We start from the raw sequence: 15,070 nt of genomic DNA, 5'->3' as shown, positions 1-15,070 counted from the left end.
AACCAGATTATCCAATCTAATGCTCTTTTAGCTGGTCTTCCGTCATGCACAATCAAACCAAAGACACTGATGCTTGCATATAGAACAGCCACAGGCCCAGCGCCCGCCTACCTCCACTCACTGCTACCAATCTACACTCCCTCCAGAAGTCTGAGATCCGCCAGTGAGCGACGCCTCATTGTACCATCACAAAGAGGCACAAAATCACTTTCCAGAACATTCTCTTACACCGTTCCTGGCTGGTGGAACGATCTTCCCACCGCTATCTGGAATGCTGACTCCCTGACAGCTTTCAAGCGACTGCTGAAAACTCATCTCTTTCGATACTATTTGACTTAAAAAAATCGGTGAATCAAGCTACTTTCATGATGATCTTTTGTCATCATCAAATGACCAAACTGGCCCAATGACGGTTTCCACTAGAGTGGGTGAAGGTTTCCTGTACGTTCCATCTTTTCAGTGTGGTAGAGTAGTTTAATTCCAATATACTTTTATGTGACTCCATTTTAAAACAACCTTGAATTTTAGATTAATTGATTATTGATTATTTGTATAACAGTTTAACTACATATTTTTTTACATAACTCTCTATTGAAATTACTTTCAAAAAAACTTGTCAGTCTTGGTCACTCAACAAAGACAACTGACTAATGCTGTTTGTATAACCACACCATGCTTGTTTATTTTTAAAAGTATACTGTTTAGTCCTCATACATCTATACACACTTAATTAAACCAGAGGTCATGGTCATTATCTTTCTCTAATGGTAACTTTATAGAGTATAATCATGCCATGGTTTCGCATGTATATATAGCTGGAAGAATATTACAATAATCAGATGTTAAGGCTCAACCTATTTAGATCTAACAATACTCTGTTGCTCTAAATAGAAAAACCACATGACTAATGTCAGTGTGTTAGGTGGAACTCTAAAAACTTCATTTAGTGTGCCCCAGTGCTCCACCTAATCAGAATTTTAGTCCATTACTAACCTGAGTGTAGATTTGTGGTGTTATGGATTTAAAGCATTGGATTTAAAATTTTAAAAATTCAATCAGAGTCAATCAAAATAAACTCAATAGCAATTATTTACTATTGTCAGGTAAATGTGTCATGCCAGTTACTCAATTCAAAATGATCAACACAAAATATGAAATGCTTACATATAAAGAGTAAAAGATGTACACCTGACCTCAGGAAAACACATAATTATGGGCTGATCTGCTTACAGAACCTATTGCAACATTTCTTTAAATACTCAGACCATGACAAAACATCCAAAGAAAAGCATGAACTTTCAGTGGGAATTTGCATTAATCAAGACCCCAGACCGGGGTAGTTTATACCTTTTGGGGACAGAAGTTAATTTGCATAAAAAGACCTGCATAACAGATTTGCATAAAAGACCTTGGCAGAGGATTCTGATCTTGAGGCCTCTTGTCAGGAAATTCCTGCAGTTAATAAGGCCCTGCGTGCTAAATTGGATGATCTTGAGGGTCGTTCCTGATGAGAGAATATCAAGATTCTTGGGTTACCTGAGAACGTGGAGGCTGGCCGCCCTACTGAGTTTGTGGATTATATTGTGGATTCAATTGGAATATAACTCAATTCTTTCAAACCAAGTTAATAATATGTTGTTAAAAGTTAAGCTAAAACAATTTGAACTTCGCAATAAACCAGACAAATTGCTCTCTCGCCAGCTTAGGGGGCTTCAAGCCAGTAGGGCAATCCATAAAATTAAAAGCAAGGAGGGTGTACCTTTAACAAATCCTACTGAAATCAATAATACATTTAAATAATTTTACAAAGAATTATACAAATCGAAGGGCTGCTCTGACCCCTCAGCAATAGCTGATTTTTTTCACTCATTACACCTTCCAAAGTTGGGGTGTGCAGAGCAGACGGCCTTGAATGCTGACGTAACAATAGCTGAAATACTAGATGCTGCTAAATCTTTCCCTAGTGGAAAGGCACCCGGCCCAGATGGGTTCGTATTTGAATTCTATAGAAAATGTGCGCAGAGCTTTCTCCTTTGCGAATGTTTAATTACTCATCTGGTAAACATCAGCTTCCCCAGTCCCTGTATGAGGCAAATATTTCCCTAATTTTAAAAAAGGTAAAGAAGAAACAAATTCATCGTCATATCGATGCATATCTCTTTTGAATTCCGATCTTAAAATCTTCACTAAGATCTTTGCTAATAGACTGAAAAATTGTATCTGGAAAATTGTTCATCATGACCAGTCTGGTTTCATTCCTGGCCATTTCTCCTTTTTTAATGTTAGGCGACTAATGAATATGTTCACTTGTTTGTTCGTCTGCAATCGGTGTTTGCACAGCGGATTCCGCCATAATCGTTATGCCATAATGTGGAGTGGAGCTGTCAAAATAGGGGCGTGACCCTTTTGGGGTAGGGGCGTGTTTGTTTTGGTGATTTCAAATATCAGCATTGGCTACCAGAAATCGCTTACTCTACCTTTAATGTAGTTCAACCAAATGTATGTGAGCATCATTAGTAAGATAAAGACACTCACAGCATGCAACAGTGTGACAAAATGTTAGCCTATAAATTAATCCTGTGCTAGACAATAGTTTACACTTTTAAAGCCTCTTTTAAATCTTGGCTTACATTCATTTGCACATATACTCTGTGTCATGCTACAGTATAACATCAATAAGAACTAACCTCTAACAATGGAATACATTGTTATATTGCTGCCTACCCAAAGATTCACAGCCCTAATAATCACCAGAAAGGCACCATGAAAACAGTCCACATTCTGCACTACATTCAAAGACTTCTAGACCACATTAGGGCATTGTGTTATATGGACTAATGTATTGAACTTTAGTGACATTAAATTGTTCCTGTGTGTAAAAGACATGTAAAAATTCCAAAAACATGTTCATTCAACTCGAGGTATGTTCCTGGTTAACACACAAGAGTGATGAATCGACAAGCCATAAAGCCATACTGCTTCTTTCTTTTTCTTCTGTTCAAAGGCCGTTTGCATACTTAATGAATACCTAATTAGTGGTTGTGCAATCATTTTTTAAACTTTTCATTTCATTTTTAATCTTTAATCACTGAGAATAAAAATTATATTATATATATATCGTTTGATGCTGATTATATAATAGGACATATGATAATGCATTACAGAATGTGTCATGTGATTCCCTTGCCTTCATGTTATCCTGCTATTAGGTGTGTTCGACTTGAAGCACGGCTACAGACGACGATCAGCGAGATTAGCCGAGAGCAGTCGGGGTCAGAGTTGAAAACGGACACTTTCTGCTCTCGTTAGTGAAGCTCTCGCAGTGTTTGCTTACTCTATCACAGATGAAGTGAATTAAATGCAATATTTGTCAAGTACACCGACTTTTCAAAAGCGTTTTCATGAGCAACAGAAACACGTTTCATATACTGATTAATACAGCGCCATCTGAACAAGAATAATGATCAACATAAACATATACTGTTTAAATACTAATAAAGTGGGGTTATATATGCTTTTATCAGTGTTTTATGATAAATCTGACTCATAACGTTGTGCCTACAGTAAAAAAGCTTTTACTGTTCTAAAAACACAGATTTGTCAGCGTTATCGGACTTGAGGATGTTAGAATAAACCCAAAACACACGTGATTGTTGTCATGCGGTGAATCTGACCAATCGTGAAACAGCCATGTGGTCATCAGATCCTGCAGCCGCTCTGAAGAAACTGCGCCGGCTGAGTCAGTCGCTGCTCTCGAATCACTATCGCGGTACTTTGATGCCACACGTGACAGTCACATCTCAAGTCGGACAAAATTTCTAAACGGCATGCAAGTCAGAATTTGATCGAGCTGCGCAGCGCTGCGTTAAGTCGAACACACCTATTGGTCCCCTTGTTCAATGTGTCATGATCTGATTGGTTGTTCCAGTCATGTGTCTGGTTCTCATTGGTTGGTTTATGTCATGGGACCTGTATTGTTTGCTATAAGTAGCCCTCATGTTGCCCTTGTTCCTTGTCGTGTATTGATGTTGTAACCTGCTGTTGGTGAGTTTGTGTTCCTGTTCAAATGAAGTCAAGTCTGATCCAAAGTCAAGTCTGTTCATGCCATGCCAAGTCAAGTCTTCATTTGTTTGTATTCTGGATTCTTCACTGTTTCAATAAACTGCACTTGGGTTCATCCACAACTCGCTGTTCAGTGGACTAATAATTACACCTGTATGCATGCATGAGGTAATGTGGATTTTTGTATATTCCTTTAATAATTCAAGTACTCTTACCTGCACAAAACCATGCTATTTTTATGCACAAATTTTAAGCACAGATTTATCCAAAGTGGAAAAACCTTTTTCTCTGTCTTTTTTTTTGTTTGTTTGTTGTTGTTTTTTTTTTTTTGTGAATGAAAAAAAACGTCATGATCATGCATCTTAGTTAATGTCTTAATTAAGGTGTTGTTCATCCATGAAGTCATAAATTAAAGACTTTGAGTTTGTGTTAGTTCCTGATAATTCATGACACATTAATGCATGAATTTAGGCATGAATTCATGTTATCATAAATATATTAGAATAGATATTGTTATAACTGTGCTTTATAATTAATATGTATCAATTCAGCTTAAATATTACCTTATATATTGCTTATAATAGTGCTTTATAATACATACATAAATGGATATATAAACTATAATGCTGTGTTTTATAGAACTATGTTGTAATAATATATAATATATTGTGTTCATCTGTCAAGCCCACTAAAGTCTTGTTAATAGGTCACGCATGTGCAGATGGCTCTAAAGTATACTAACCCTAAAACAATAACCTACTCCTGAGCAGATTATATTCATGTAATAAGTTGCAATGGCTACTTACATATTCTAAAAGTTACCTCTGGTTTTGGAACCGAAAGATGAGTTTATCTGCTTACTCTTACCCTTAAACATACCCAGGTATGTCACATAACCTGCTTTCTGGAATACCCACCAGGAAAGACAAATTATAATGTAAGTCCAGAGCCACTTTTTAGGCCCACCCCTGACTGTCACATTTCACAAAGTCCGAGACAGATCGATAAACACCCATGTATTATTACATTTTGGCTGTTTTGAACTTAAACATAAGTGAATATCATAAGTCCTTTTAATGAGGACAAATAAATTGAAGTCTTACCCATCAATAAGTGCTGCCTTTGCTGTGTATGTCTTTCCTGTTTTACTCTCATCTGGATCGTACCATTGAGAGAGATTAAACCTGTCATTTGGTATCTCAACTGCACAGTTCTCCCCATTAATAAGAACTCTCCAGAAGTTTTCAAGTCCCTCACCTAAAATAGACAAGGACATACCATGTAAATACAATTTAGGCCAACATCATAACATGAACAAATAATAAAACACGGTAAATTGATATGAATTACCTCCAGGAAAATGGCATCCAATGCCAACAACAGCGATTTCTACATCATCCATTCTGTTTCATGTGTCGTGTGTGCAAATACTTCTGATCTTACAATCTATAGACAGCAAACATAAATATTGAGGCTGTTAACTAAATATTGATGGCATTTAATTATTTATTCCTTTGTGTATTTCTTTTAAGCTGAAAAGAAAAAAATAATTTTTAGCCAAGGAGCTCTGGTTGAGCGATGGACAGAATGGACTGTTATTACAAGTCAACCAGAACAAAAATGTCCTGTATAATGTAGAGACGATCTGAAAATCTGATCAATTATGGAATCAAACTTGAAATACAGATAAATACGCTTTTTAAAAGTAGCTTTCATAGATTTCACACCATATAAAAACATTTTTTTTAAGTTTCTATATTTATTGTTTTAAGAATATTTATAATATATATTGATAAGCTGGAACTTTGTTTTTCTTTTGTATTTTTTTTTTTTTTTAATTTTGGCTCTGAGAATGAGAGACAAATATAAAGCAAATGAAATGAAAAACTGACTTACCTGGATACTGGATCTCGTCGTGTTGAAAATGTTTACATGAGGCTCAGTCTACCTGATATTTATTAGGTAAAAGTTATTGATTGACTAGTATTGGCTAGTACAACATTTCATGCAGCTGGAAATCATTATCTGTTTTTTCAGGATTTTCAAAGAAGACTTCCTGTAACCTTGTGAAATAATTTCTTAAGAAAATCCCTCTGATTGTAATCAGTCTCTTTATGTAAGACGCTGTCATTTACACATTTACACTGCCAAGTAAGCAGAATGTATTACTGACACCGAAGACTGAATAGTGAGTATTTTCCTTCTTAGTTCTGACTAAACAGGGGTATTAGTTTAAAAAAACATTAAAAAACATAAAACAAGTGACATTAGACAAGTGAATATAACTTTGTTTTGTTGATTTACTATTAAGCCATCTTTTAGGGTTAAGAATCTGGGTGTTACACTTGATAGCAGTCTGTACTTTGACAATCATATTTCCAGTGTTTGCCTTTTTACACTCGCTTCCGTTACACTATGCATGAATACACACGAGACAAATGTAGCCGATGTGAACTGATAAATTTTCAGTCAGTGAATTAATGTGTGAATTTATGTCATAAATATGTTATTTACTGACAATGGGAAACTTAAAAAAAAAAAGAGTACATAACTTAATAAAAGTAAGCATCACAATAAAGAAATACATTACAAGTGAACACCACTAAAGATGGGGTACTCGGACTCGAGTCCGGTCTCGAGTACAATTTTTAGGCGACTCGGACTTGTCACGGAGTCTGATGCATTTTTACTCGGACTTGACTCGGACTCGAGCCTTTCGGACTTAGAAAATATGCCGAGTCCATCCGAGTCCAGAGACAGTTGACGGAACTGTGACTGACTCGATGCATTATCACGAAAGTGATATTCAGTATCTGCATGTGTTTTTAAGTCTTGTCCAGTAGCTCCTTGAAAGCCGACGGGTTTATGCGCGCGCACACACTCAAAGCGCGCTCACAGAACGCGCCTCTCAGTCAGTGTGCGAATGCCGAGTTCTCTTTCGCTTCTAATAGGGTCTGTTACTGCTACACACATGCTCCTCTTAGAGACTATTCATGTAAATGAAGTCGGTTTTGTCTTAAGTAACGTTGAACTTGAACAGTTGGGAGAAACACTGATGCGTCAAAATATTTGATCTGTGCGTCAGATTTTAAAGCGACAGCAGCGTAAACCTGCAGCAGCCGACCACGCCAAACAATAATCAAACAACAAAAGAAAAAGAGAAAATCACTCACTGTTCTTGACTGAATCACTTATTAACTGTAATAAGAATCATATTTAATGTATACAGTGAAGATTTTGCAGTGTTTTATTTTAACATTTATTACTTCAAGAAATGTCTGTAGTCTATTTCTGTAATAGTCTTTATATAGACTTACGTAAAAAATCTTTTTAAAAAGATTCTATTTTTAAAATTTGTATTTTTGATTAATAGATTTATTTATCCTTCTGTTTGTAATAGGCCTACTTGCCTTCAGTAAGCTTGAGAATGTTTTACTTACATTAGTTGATTAGTTTTTGCTGTATTGAAATTATTATTATTTAAACATGGTGGCAGTTTCTAGCTTCAAAGAAAAATAATTTTTCTAACATCTTTGCAGCAAGAGTTTTAATGATTCCAAAACCACTTTGGGTGTGTATGATTTTCTAGTAATCCAATGGTACATCATCAATTTTTCTTTATGTAATGTAATGTATTGTAATTAATGTAATTATAAATGCATTCAAAAATAAAACAGGTGTGAGTTTGCTGTGACTTAAGTATGTGTAGGGCTTTATACACAGTGTGTGTCATTGTAAAGACTAGGTTTATCCCTCACAGCCTCATTTTCATCCAAGAATCATAAAGTCATCAAACCCAAAACACACAAAGCCACAATCAGAAAAAAAGAGGTGCATTTTCTGCTCTTAAGGTCCCATTAACCAAGATACCTGCTCCTTTACCCCCACCCTTGAATACATTTACTATATCAGTGAATAAAGTCAAGTCCCGCCCTATAATTTATCACATACTAAAACCTGTTTCACTGTAAAATATGTCACATTACATAGATCAGCCATAACTTCTGTTACATGACTTTAAGTTTGTTAAGCAGACCATGGACACTAATTATGAGATGTTGTGAAATCAAAAATCAAAATGGCAAGATCCACTAGAGGTTTGCTTTTCTTTTTTTTTCAATTGACACTGCGTTTTTTTAGTTAAAAACAGGGGTGCCCAAACTCGGTCCTGGTCCTTGGTTTAGCTCCAACTTGCCTCAACACACCTGTCAGGGGGGTTTCTAGTATGCCTAGTAAGAGCTTGATTAGCTGGTTCACGTGTGTCTAATTGGGACTGGAGCTGAACTCTGTAGGACACCGGCCCTCCAGGACCGAGTTTTGGCACCCCTGGGTTAAAACAATGTTAAGATACTGACAAACAGTAGTGTTTCCTTGGACTCGGACTCGACTCGGACTTGACTTAGGTGGACTCGAACCCAACACTAAACACCACATAAAAAAAATGCTTTATTCATAGTAATTGTTCCAACAAACACAGGCACCCCATCTCGCTGCTATCTAAACAAAGCTGTGCCAATTCTGCAGCTTTAATCTGATGAAGCAGCTGACCACCATGACCACCTTCAACTGTCTTTGCCGTCCATCACTCGCCTCATTGCTGCAGTCAGGTAGTGAATGAACAGGCAGGTTTATTGACAGGTTTGGTGACCGTTGACCAGGAACGAAGGAGCACAGCGTCGGAGGACTGTTGAGGGAGAGACAGGTAAGTACACTCGGGTAGGTAGCAGTGGATTCGCTAACAGTAGAGAATTAAGATGAACAAATGCATTTAACAGCTGTGGTGGTGGTTACGGCATATATCTCGAACTACCTTTCCATCTGGCATCCATACAGTAATCAGCTTCATTTTCGATAGGTTTGTGCTCAGGAAACGACACAAACATTTTCATAAAGAGCGTGAGAGCGAGGCATTTAGCAGCCATACTAATGCGCTCTGCATTCCTGATGTTTTATAGAAAACTACCATTTAAAGATGGTACCGATCAAATAAATATGCATGTGGATATGGCCAAAAGAAAATCTGTATAGTCCTATATATGATAATAAAATGATTCTATGCATAAGAGGACATGCTGTTTTTGTCACTTTTACAGTGTCTGCATGATAAATATATGTGCAGTGAATGAATGTACCTGCACTGCAAAAAAAGTCTGAAATTTTCGTATGTGGTTTTTCATGTTTTTTTTTTCATGTTTTTCGTATTAAATCATAACAGTCGAACCTGATCTGAATTTTTATGACGGACGAAAGTTTCAGAGGCAGTGTGTAAACGTGATTGACACATGAAAATTTCTAATGAGATTTTCGGACTCAGTGTACAAAGATCTTTAGTATTACTCTCTTGTTGTTTCCAATTAAAATATCGGTAACGCTTTCTATGAAGCCCATATTTATAATACATTATAAGGACATTCTTAAGGCATTATAATAAATGCATAATACATTATAAAAACCTAATAATATGTTATAGCACCTTATAAATAATCATTGCAACACTTATGATACAATTATAATGCTTATGCATTTGTGGTTAGAACTTTTAAGATTATGATTATTTATGACACAGTGAACACCATATTAAATCTTATTTTACCTTAATAATGGGCTATATATCTTGACATTGTTTATTTAAGATCTGCACAATATGTTACTACATCTTTTAAGTGGTTAGGTGTGGAGTGTTATTTGAGTGTTCCCTGTGAGCTATGTTAATCATTTCAACAGAAAAAATGTGCAAATGTTTATATGTTTGGTTACATTTTATTTTGATGCTCCACTATTTTGATAGTCAACTATAAGCAACTTTGCAACTACATGTCAACTAACTCTCATTACAGTATTAGTAGGCTTAGGGCTTAGGTTAAAGAGGTCATTGGATGCTAAGTTCACTTTTTCATGTTGTTTGAACATTAATGTGTGTTGTCAGTGTATGTACAAATCTACCCTATAATGATAAAAATCCATGCAGTGGTTTTTAATTAATCTGTAAAAATAATATCCCCTTTTTCGAATCGAGTCGTTCTCAGATGCCTGTCGTTGTGCCGTCACATGACAGAGGACACGCCCACAATAGTTGATTGACATGAGCGTCTGACCTCAGATCAGCTGTAACAGTCAGACCTCCATGTTTGGATGCCGGAGCAGGGATGTAAGTTACACAAGAATATCTCCGATTGAGTGATTGAGGTGTTGTGTTGCTGGATGTAATAATGAACATAGTGGTCGTCATTTACTCCCGACATCTGAGCCGCTGAAGATGCAGTAGATTACGTTTGTTTGTGAAGGGAATGCACCTCCCGATCTACATATATCCATCTATGTTTGTGCGAATCATTCATGATCCAGCTTCACTTACAGCAGAAGTGAGTATAAGGGGTTTTTTTATGAATCTTTGCAATCGCCTTTCCTTATAACGTGGTAGTTAGGAAGTTTAGCAGCTAAATGCGGCTAATGTAAACAAGACCGTCTTTCCACAGAGAGAAGAGAGGGGCGGGGCGAGCAGAGCTCATTTGCATTTAAAGGAACAACCCCTTAGAATGAGATGATTTTTGCTGAGCTCATTTTGACAAGGTAAAAAGGGTGTTGTTTTACAAAACCATTGAGAATTTTTAATCAAAGTATATTAGAGACTTTTCATTAAGACCCTAAAGAATCATATCAACTTGTGGAAAATGGGCATCCGATGTCCCCTTTAAGGTTAGGGTAGGTAGAATGTTGACATACTTGCAAAGTTAATAATAGTCAGTTTGTCTGTAGGGAAACCATCAAAAAAAAAGTGTTAGCACATATTTAGCAGACGTACTATACTAATACTCCAGTGACTACTAGTTGACACGTAGTTGCAGAGTTACTAATCAACAGCTGACTGAAGGGTGCCATCAAAATAATCAAACTGATATTATAATAAAAATAGTTCAAAGCAAATGTGTCATTTTACACATTCCTCTGATCTGACATCTGATCTTTTGGCTGTTTGAGAAAAAAAATATTACAATACTTATAAGTGGTCATTGATTGATTTAAGTAAAGTAGCATACAAAATATGGAAAGATATGAGACTTATAATACATTATAGCAATGAGAAATATAATCCATTGTAACTTAAGTGGATGCAGCATGTTCACTGTGTTTTTAAATCATCATATTCTTAAGCTATAACCACAAAAAAGTAAATATTATAATACATTTAATTTGTTCTTATGAATATTCATAAGATGATATAACATATTATAAGCTTTTTATTATGCATTATGCATTCCTTATAATGCCCTAATAATGTATTGTAAATATGGGCTTCATAGAAAGTGTTACATCTAAAGATTCTTAAAGATGTCTATCAAGATTCATTTTCTATATAAGTAAAATGACATATTTAGCCATTTAAGTATATTTTTCTTATTTTGCAATGGGGTAAGAAAAATATTTTTAGATTATAAAGATTATTTTCCTTGCTTTAAGTAAAATGCTCTTAATTTAGATTCCAAAATACTCAGTAAGAAAAGCATTTTTGCAGTGTGAATGAGAGAATGAGGTATTTAAACATTGCTTGCACTTTAAAATGGGGGAGGAAACTCTGGGTTTATGGAAGAAAACCTGCTCTGAGTCACTGACTCTGAGTATAAGTTGCCTTTCTTTCAGAAACAGACTTGATTTCTAAGGTTTGACAAACCTCCCTTTCCGAAATGGAAAACCCAGAGTTTCCCTCATTTCAGGGTTAACACTTAATCAGGATTATCACTTAATCTCCTTTCTGAAATGGGCCCCAGATATAAATATGATTTAGGCCACAGTTTCACCACAAATACAGAAAAGTGATTTCACAGCCACCACCAGTTTTACTATAAAACAGAAGCTCATTACGACCGATTCACTGACTTAACACACATTCATTGCGACACATTTGCATCATTTTATGGTAAGTTAGAAGAACTTAACAACAAATAATAACAATACAGCAAAATAATAAACTACGATCATCTAGCTCTCTTTTAAACATTAAAACCCTTTTGTGTCACACCTTTTGCCTACTCAGTAAAGCTGCGTAGTTTTGTGGGAAGTCAGTGTGTCAAATGTAACAATTCAATGTACGTTTGTGAAACGGTCTGTCCCTTAATTGTTGCTATGGTAGCATAATAATAGTAGCATTTGGTTTTTAAAAGAAACTATTATATTTCCTAATTAAACACAGGTGCATCTCAGTAAATTAGAATGTGGTGGAAAAGTTCATTTATTTCAGTAATTCAACTCAAATTGTGAAACTTGTGTCTTAAATAAATTCAATGCACACAGACTGAAGTAGTTTAAGTCTTTGGTTCTTTTAATTGTGATGATTTTGGCTCACATTTAACAGCCATCTTTTACTATCAAATATACGCTATTGAATTAAATCTGAATCTGTTAACACATTCATTTATGAAACATATAGTTTTCCATCTCAGTTTCAAAGGCTGTGTCTTGTTACTGATTCACAGACAAACATTTAAATGTTGGTTTTATTCACAAAACTATAACACAGCACATGATATTGAAATGTCAACGAATACGTCAATCAATGTAAAGTTCTATCTTACCTTCAAAGAATGTGTCTTGTTACTGATTCCTATAAGAATATTTTGATGGTGGTTTTATATTTTATATATAACTATAATAGAACACATGCTATTGAAAATGAAGCAATACATCATTTCGTTTAAAATAAATACAATCTTTTATTTTAGCTTCAAAGGCTGTCTTGTCGCAGATTTTATAAAGAACCAAAGACTTAAACTACTTCAGTCTGTGTGCATTGAATTTATTTAAGACACGAGTTTCACAATTTGAGTTGAATTACTGAAATAAGTGCACTTTTCCACGACATTCTAATTTATTGAGATGCACCTGTATGTGATGTGATCTAGAAAAACCCAACACAAGGTGAAATTTTACATTTTTTAGGTTTTGATACCATATGAAAGTTGGGTTAAAGCCCTTTCCATAGCTTGTCGTAACCAAAGTTATGGCTATCTTAGACTGGCTGATAGCGATAATTTTCATGAATGGAATTTTGAGAAAAACGGCTTTAAAGTGAGACGACTTTCACTTTTACTTTACGGGTTTAACGAGAGCTGTCTGTCTGTGAGGAAGTCATTGACGCATCCGGAGACGTCGGATCCATTTGCAACAACTTTATTAGAGAAGACAAAGAATACAGGCGTGGTTCAACAACGGCAGACTGGTGTGGTGAAGGCAAACCAAAAGGAGTAACGAGAGTCCGTGCAAAAGGTCGGGGAACCAGAGAACCGCTGTTCGAACGCTCCTAAAATGGCCGACGGCGGGAAGTGAACCCGGCCGACCCGGAACCGGAAGTGAGCGACCCAGGTACGGGGTGATGGGATATGTAGTGCGCTAAAAGTCCGGTGAGGGTTCCCGCTGGCGGCGGTTAGAGGGAGCCACAGAGGCCGCGTCTGTGACAGAGCCCCCCCCCTGCGAGCGCCTCCTGGCGCGAGGAGGTGACCGACGCCGGGGCCTACCTCTCCTACGAGGAGCTGGTCGATCCGGATGGGAAGAGTGGAAGTCGGTGGTAAGAGAGGGGTCAAGGATGTCCTCAGCGGGCACCCAAGACCTCTCCTCGGGGCCGAAGCCTTCCCAGTCGATCAAATACTGGAGGTGGCCTCTCCGGCGTCGGGAGTCCAGAATGGTGTTGACTCGATAGACCTCCTCACCATCGATGATCGGGGGGGTGGTCCCTGCGGGGCGGCCTCATCTAGGTTCTCCACTCCTCCCGGGTCACCAGTGGGCTTTAACAGAGAAACATGAAAGGTGGGTGAGATACGATATTCGGCAGGAAGTTCTAACCGAAAAAACACTGGGGTAATCTGTTTGATTATTTTGAAAGGACCCACGGACCTAGGGTTGAGCTTTTTGCAGGGTAAGTGCAGGCGTAGGTCCCGGGTCGAGAGCCAGACCCATTGTCCGGGTTCGTAGGGTGGGTTAGGTCGGCGTCTGCGATCGGCCTGGATGCGGGTGCGGCGAACCGCCCTCTGCAGATGGACGTGGGCTCGGTTCCACGTCTCCTCGCTGTGCTGGAACCAGGAGTTGACCGCAGCTGGATCCGAGGGTTCCCCGGACCAGGGGAACAAGGGTGGTTGGTAGCCCAGGATGCATTGAAATGACGTGAGATTGGTGGAGGGTTTGCGTAATGAATTTTGGGCGTATTCGGCCCAGAATAGGAAGCGACTCCAGTCCCCCTGGCGGTCCTGGCAGTAAGAGCATAGGAAGCGAATCAACTCCTGGTTTAGTCTCTCAGCCTGGCCATTGGACTGTGGATGGTATCCTGAAGACTGATGTTGACTCCCAGGAGACGGAAGAAGCTTGCCCACAGACGAGAAGTGAACTGTGGCCCTCGATCTGACACGATGTCTTCTGGTAATCTGTAGAATCTGAACACTGATTCGCACAGCGCCTCTGCCGTCTCCATGGCGGTGGGTAGTTTGGGGAGAGGGATGAGACGGCAGCCCTTGGAGAATCGATCGACGACTGTCAAGATGGTGGTATGACCGTGGGAGGAGGGGAGATCGGTAATAAAGTCCAATGCAATGTGGGACCAGGGGCGCCTTGGTACGGGTAAGGGCTGCAGAAGGCCGGCGGGCAGTTGGCGAGGGACCTTCGAGATGTTGCAGATGACACAGTTTTTGAAGAAGGTGATGGTGTCCGAGCGTAAGGTTGGCCACCAAAAACGATTATTGATCAGATGGAGTGTGGCCTCAATACCTGGGTGACCGGAACTAGGCGTAGAGTGTACTTCGGCTAGAACTCGGGTACGTAAGTTGAGGGGGACATAGGTGAGGTGATCCGGGCAATTCGCCGGAGGGGGGGCCTGGGTTTGGCCCTCAGAGATCTCGGTCATGATATCCCAGGAGACCGGGGCCACAATAATCGAAGTGGGTAAAATGGTATCAGTGGATGCAGAGGTTAGATCAGGTTCGTGGATACGTGAGAGTGCATCGGCCTTGGTGTTTTGAGAACCGGG

At 38.2% G+C, this 15,070-nt stretch overlaps 1 protein-coding gene across 1 annotated transcript; it reads right to left on the bottom strand.

Moving 5' to 3' along the window:
- Positions 1–1,143: 1,143 nt before the first annotated feature.
- On the bottom strand, positions 1,144–5,989 carry LOC127164317 (putative inactive phenolphthiocerol synthesis polyketide synthase type I Pks15). Its single transcript, XM_051108182.1, has 4 exons — positions 5,959–5,989; positions 5,413–5,508; positions 5,166–5,319; positions 1,144–1,504 (listed from the first exon to the last, which is right to left on the bottom strand). The coding sequence occupies exons 2-4, from the start codon at positions 5,462–5,464 to the stop codon at positions 1,477–1,479; spliced, it is 234 nt and encodes a 77-aa protein (XP_050964139.1). The 5' UTR covers positions 5,465–5,508; positions 5,959–5,989; the 3' UTR covers positions 1,144–1,476.
- Positions 5,990–15,070: the final 9,081 nt, after the last annotated feature.

This window comes from Labeo rohita, chromosome 4 (genome assembly GCF_022985175.1).
Source record: "Labeo rohita strain BAU-BD-2019 chromosome 4, IGBB_LRoh.1.0, whole genome shotgun sequence".
NCBI classification, from domain to species: domain Eukaryota; kingdom Metazoa; phylum Chordata; class Actinopteri; order Cypriniformes; family Cyprinidae; genus Labeo; species Labeo rohita.
The sequence above is the reverse complement of the archived record's forward strand: the minus strand, read 5'-3'. Positions and strand labels throughout refer to the sequence as shown.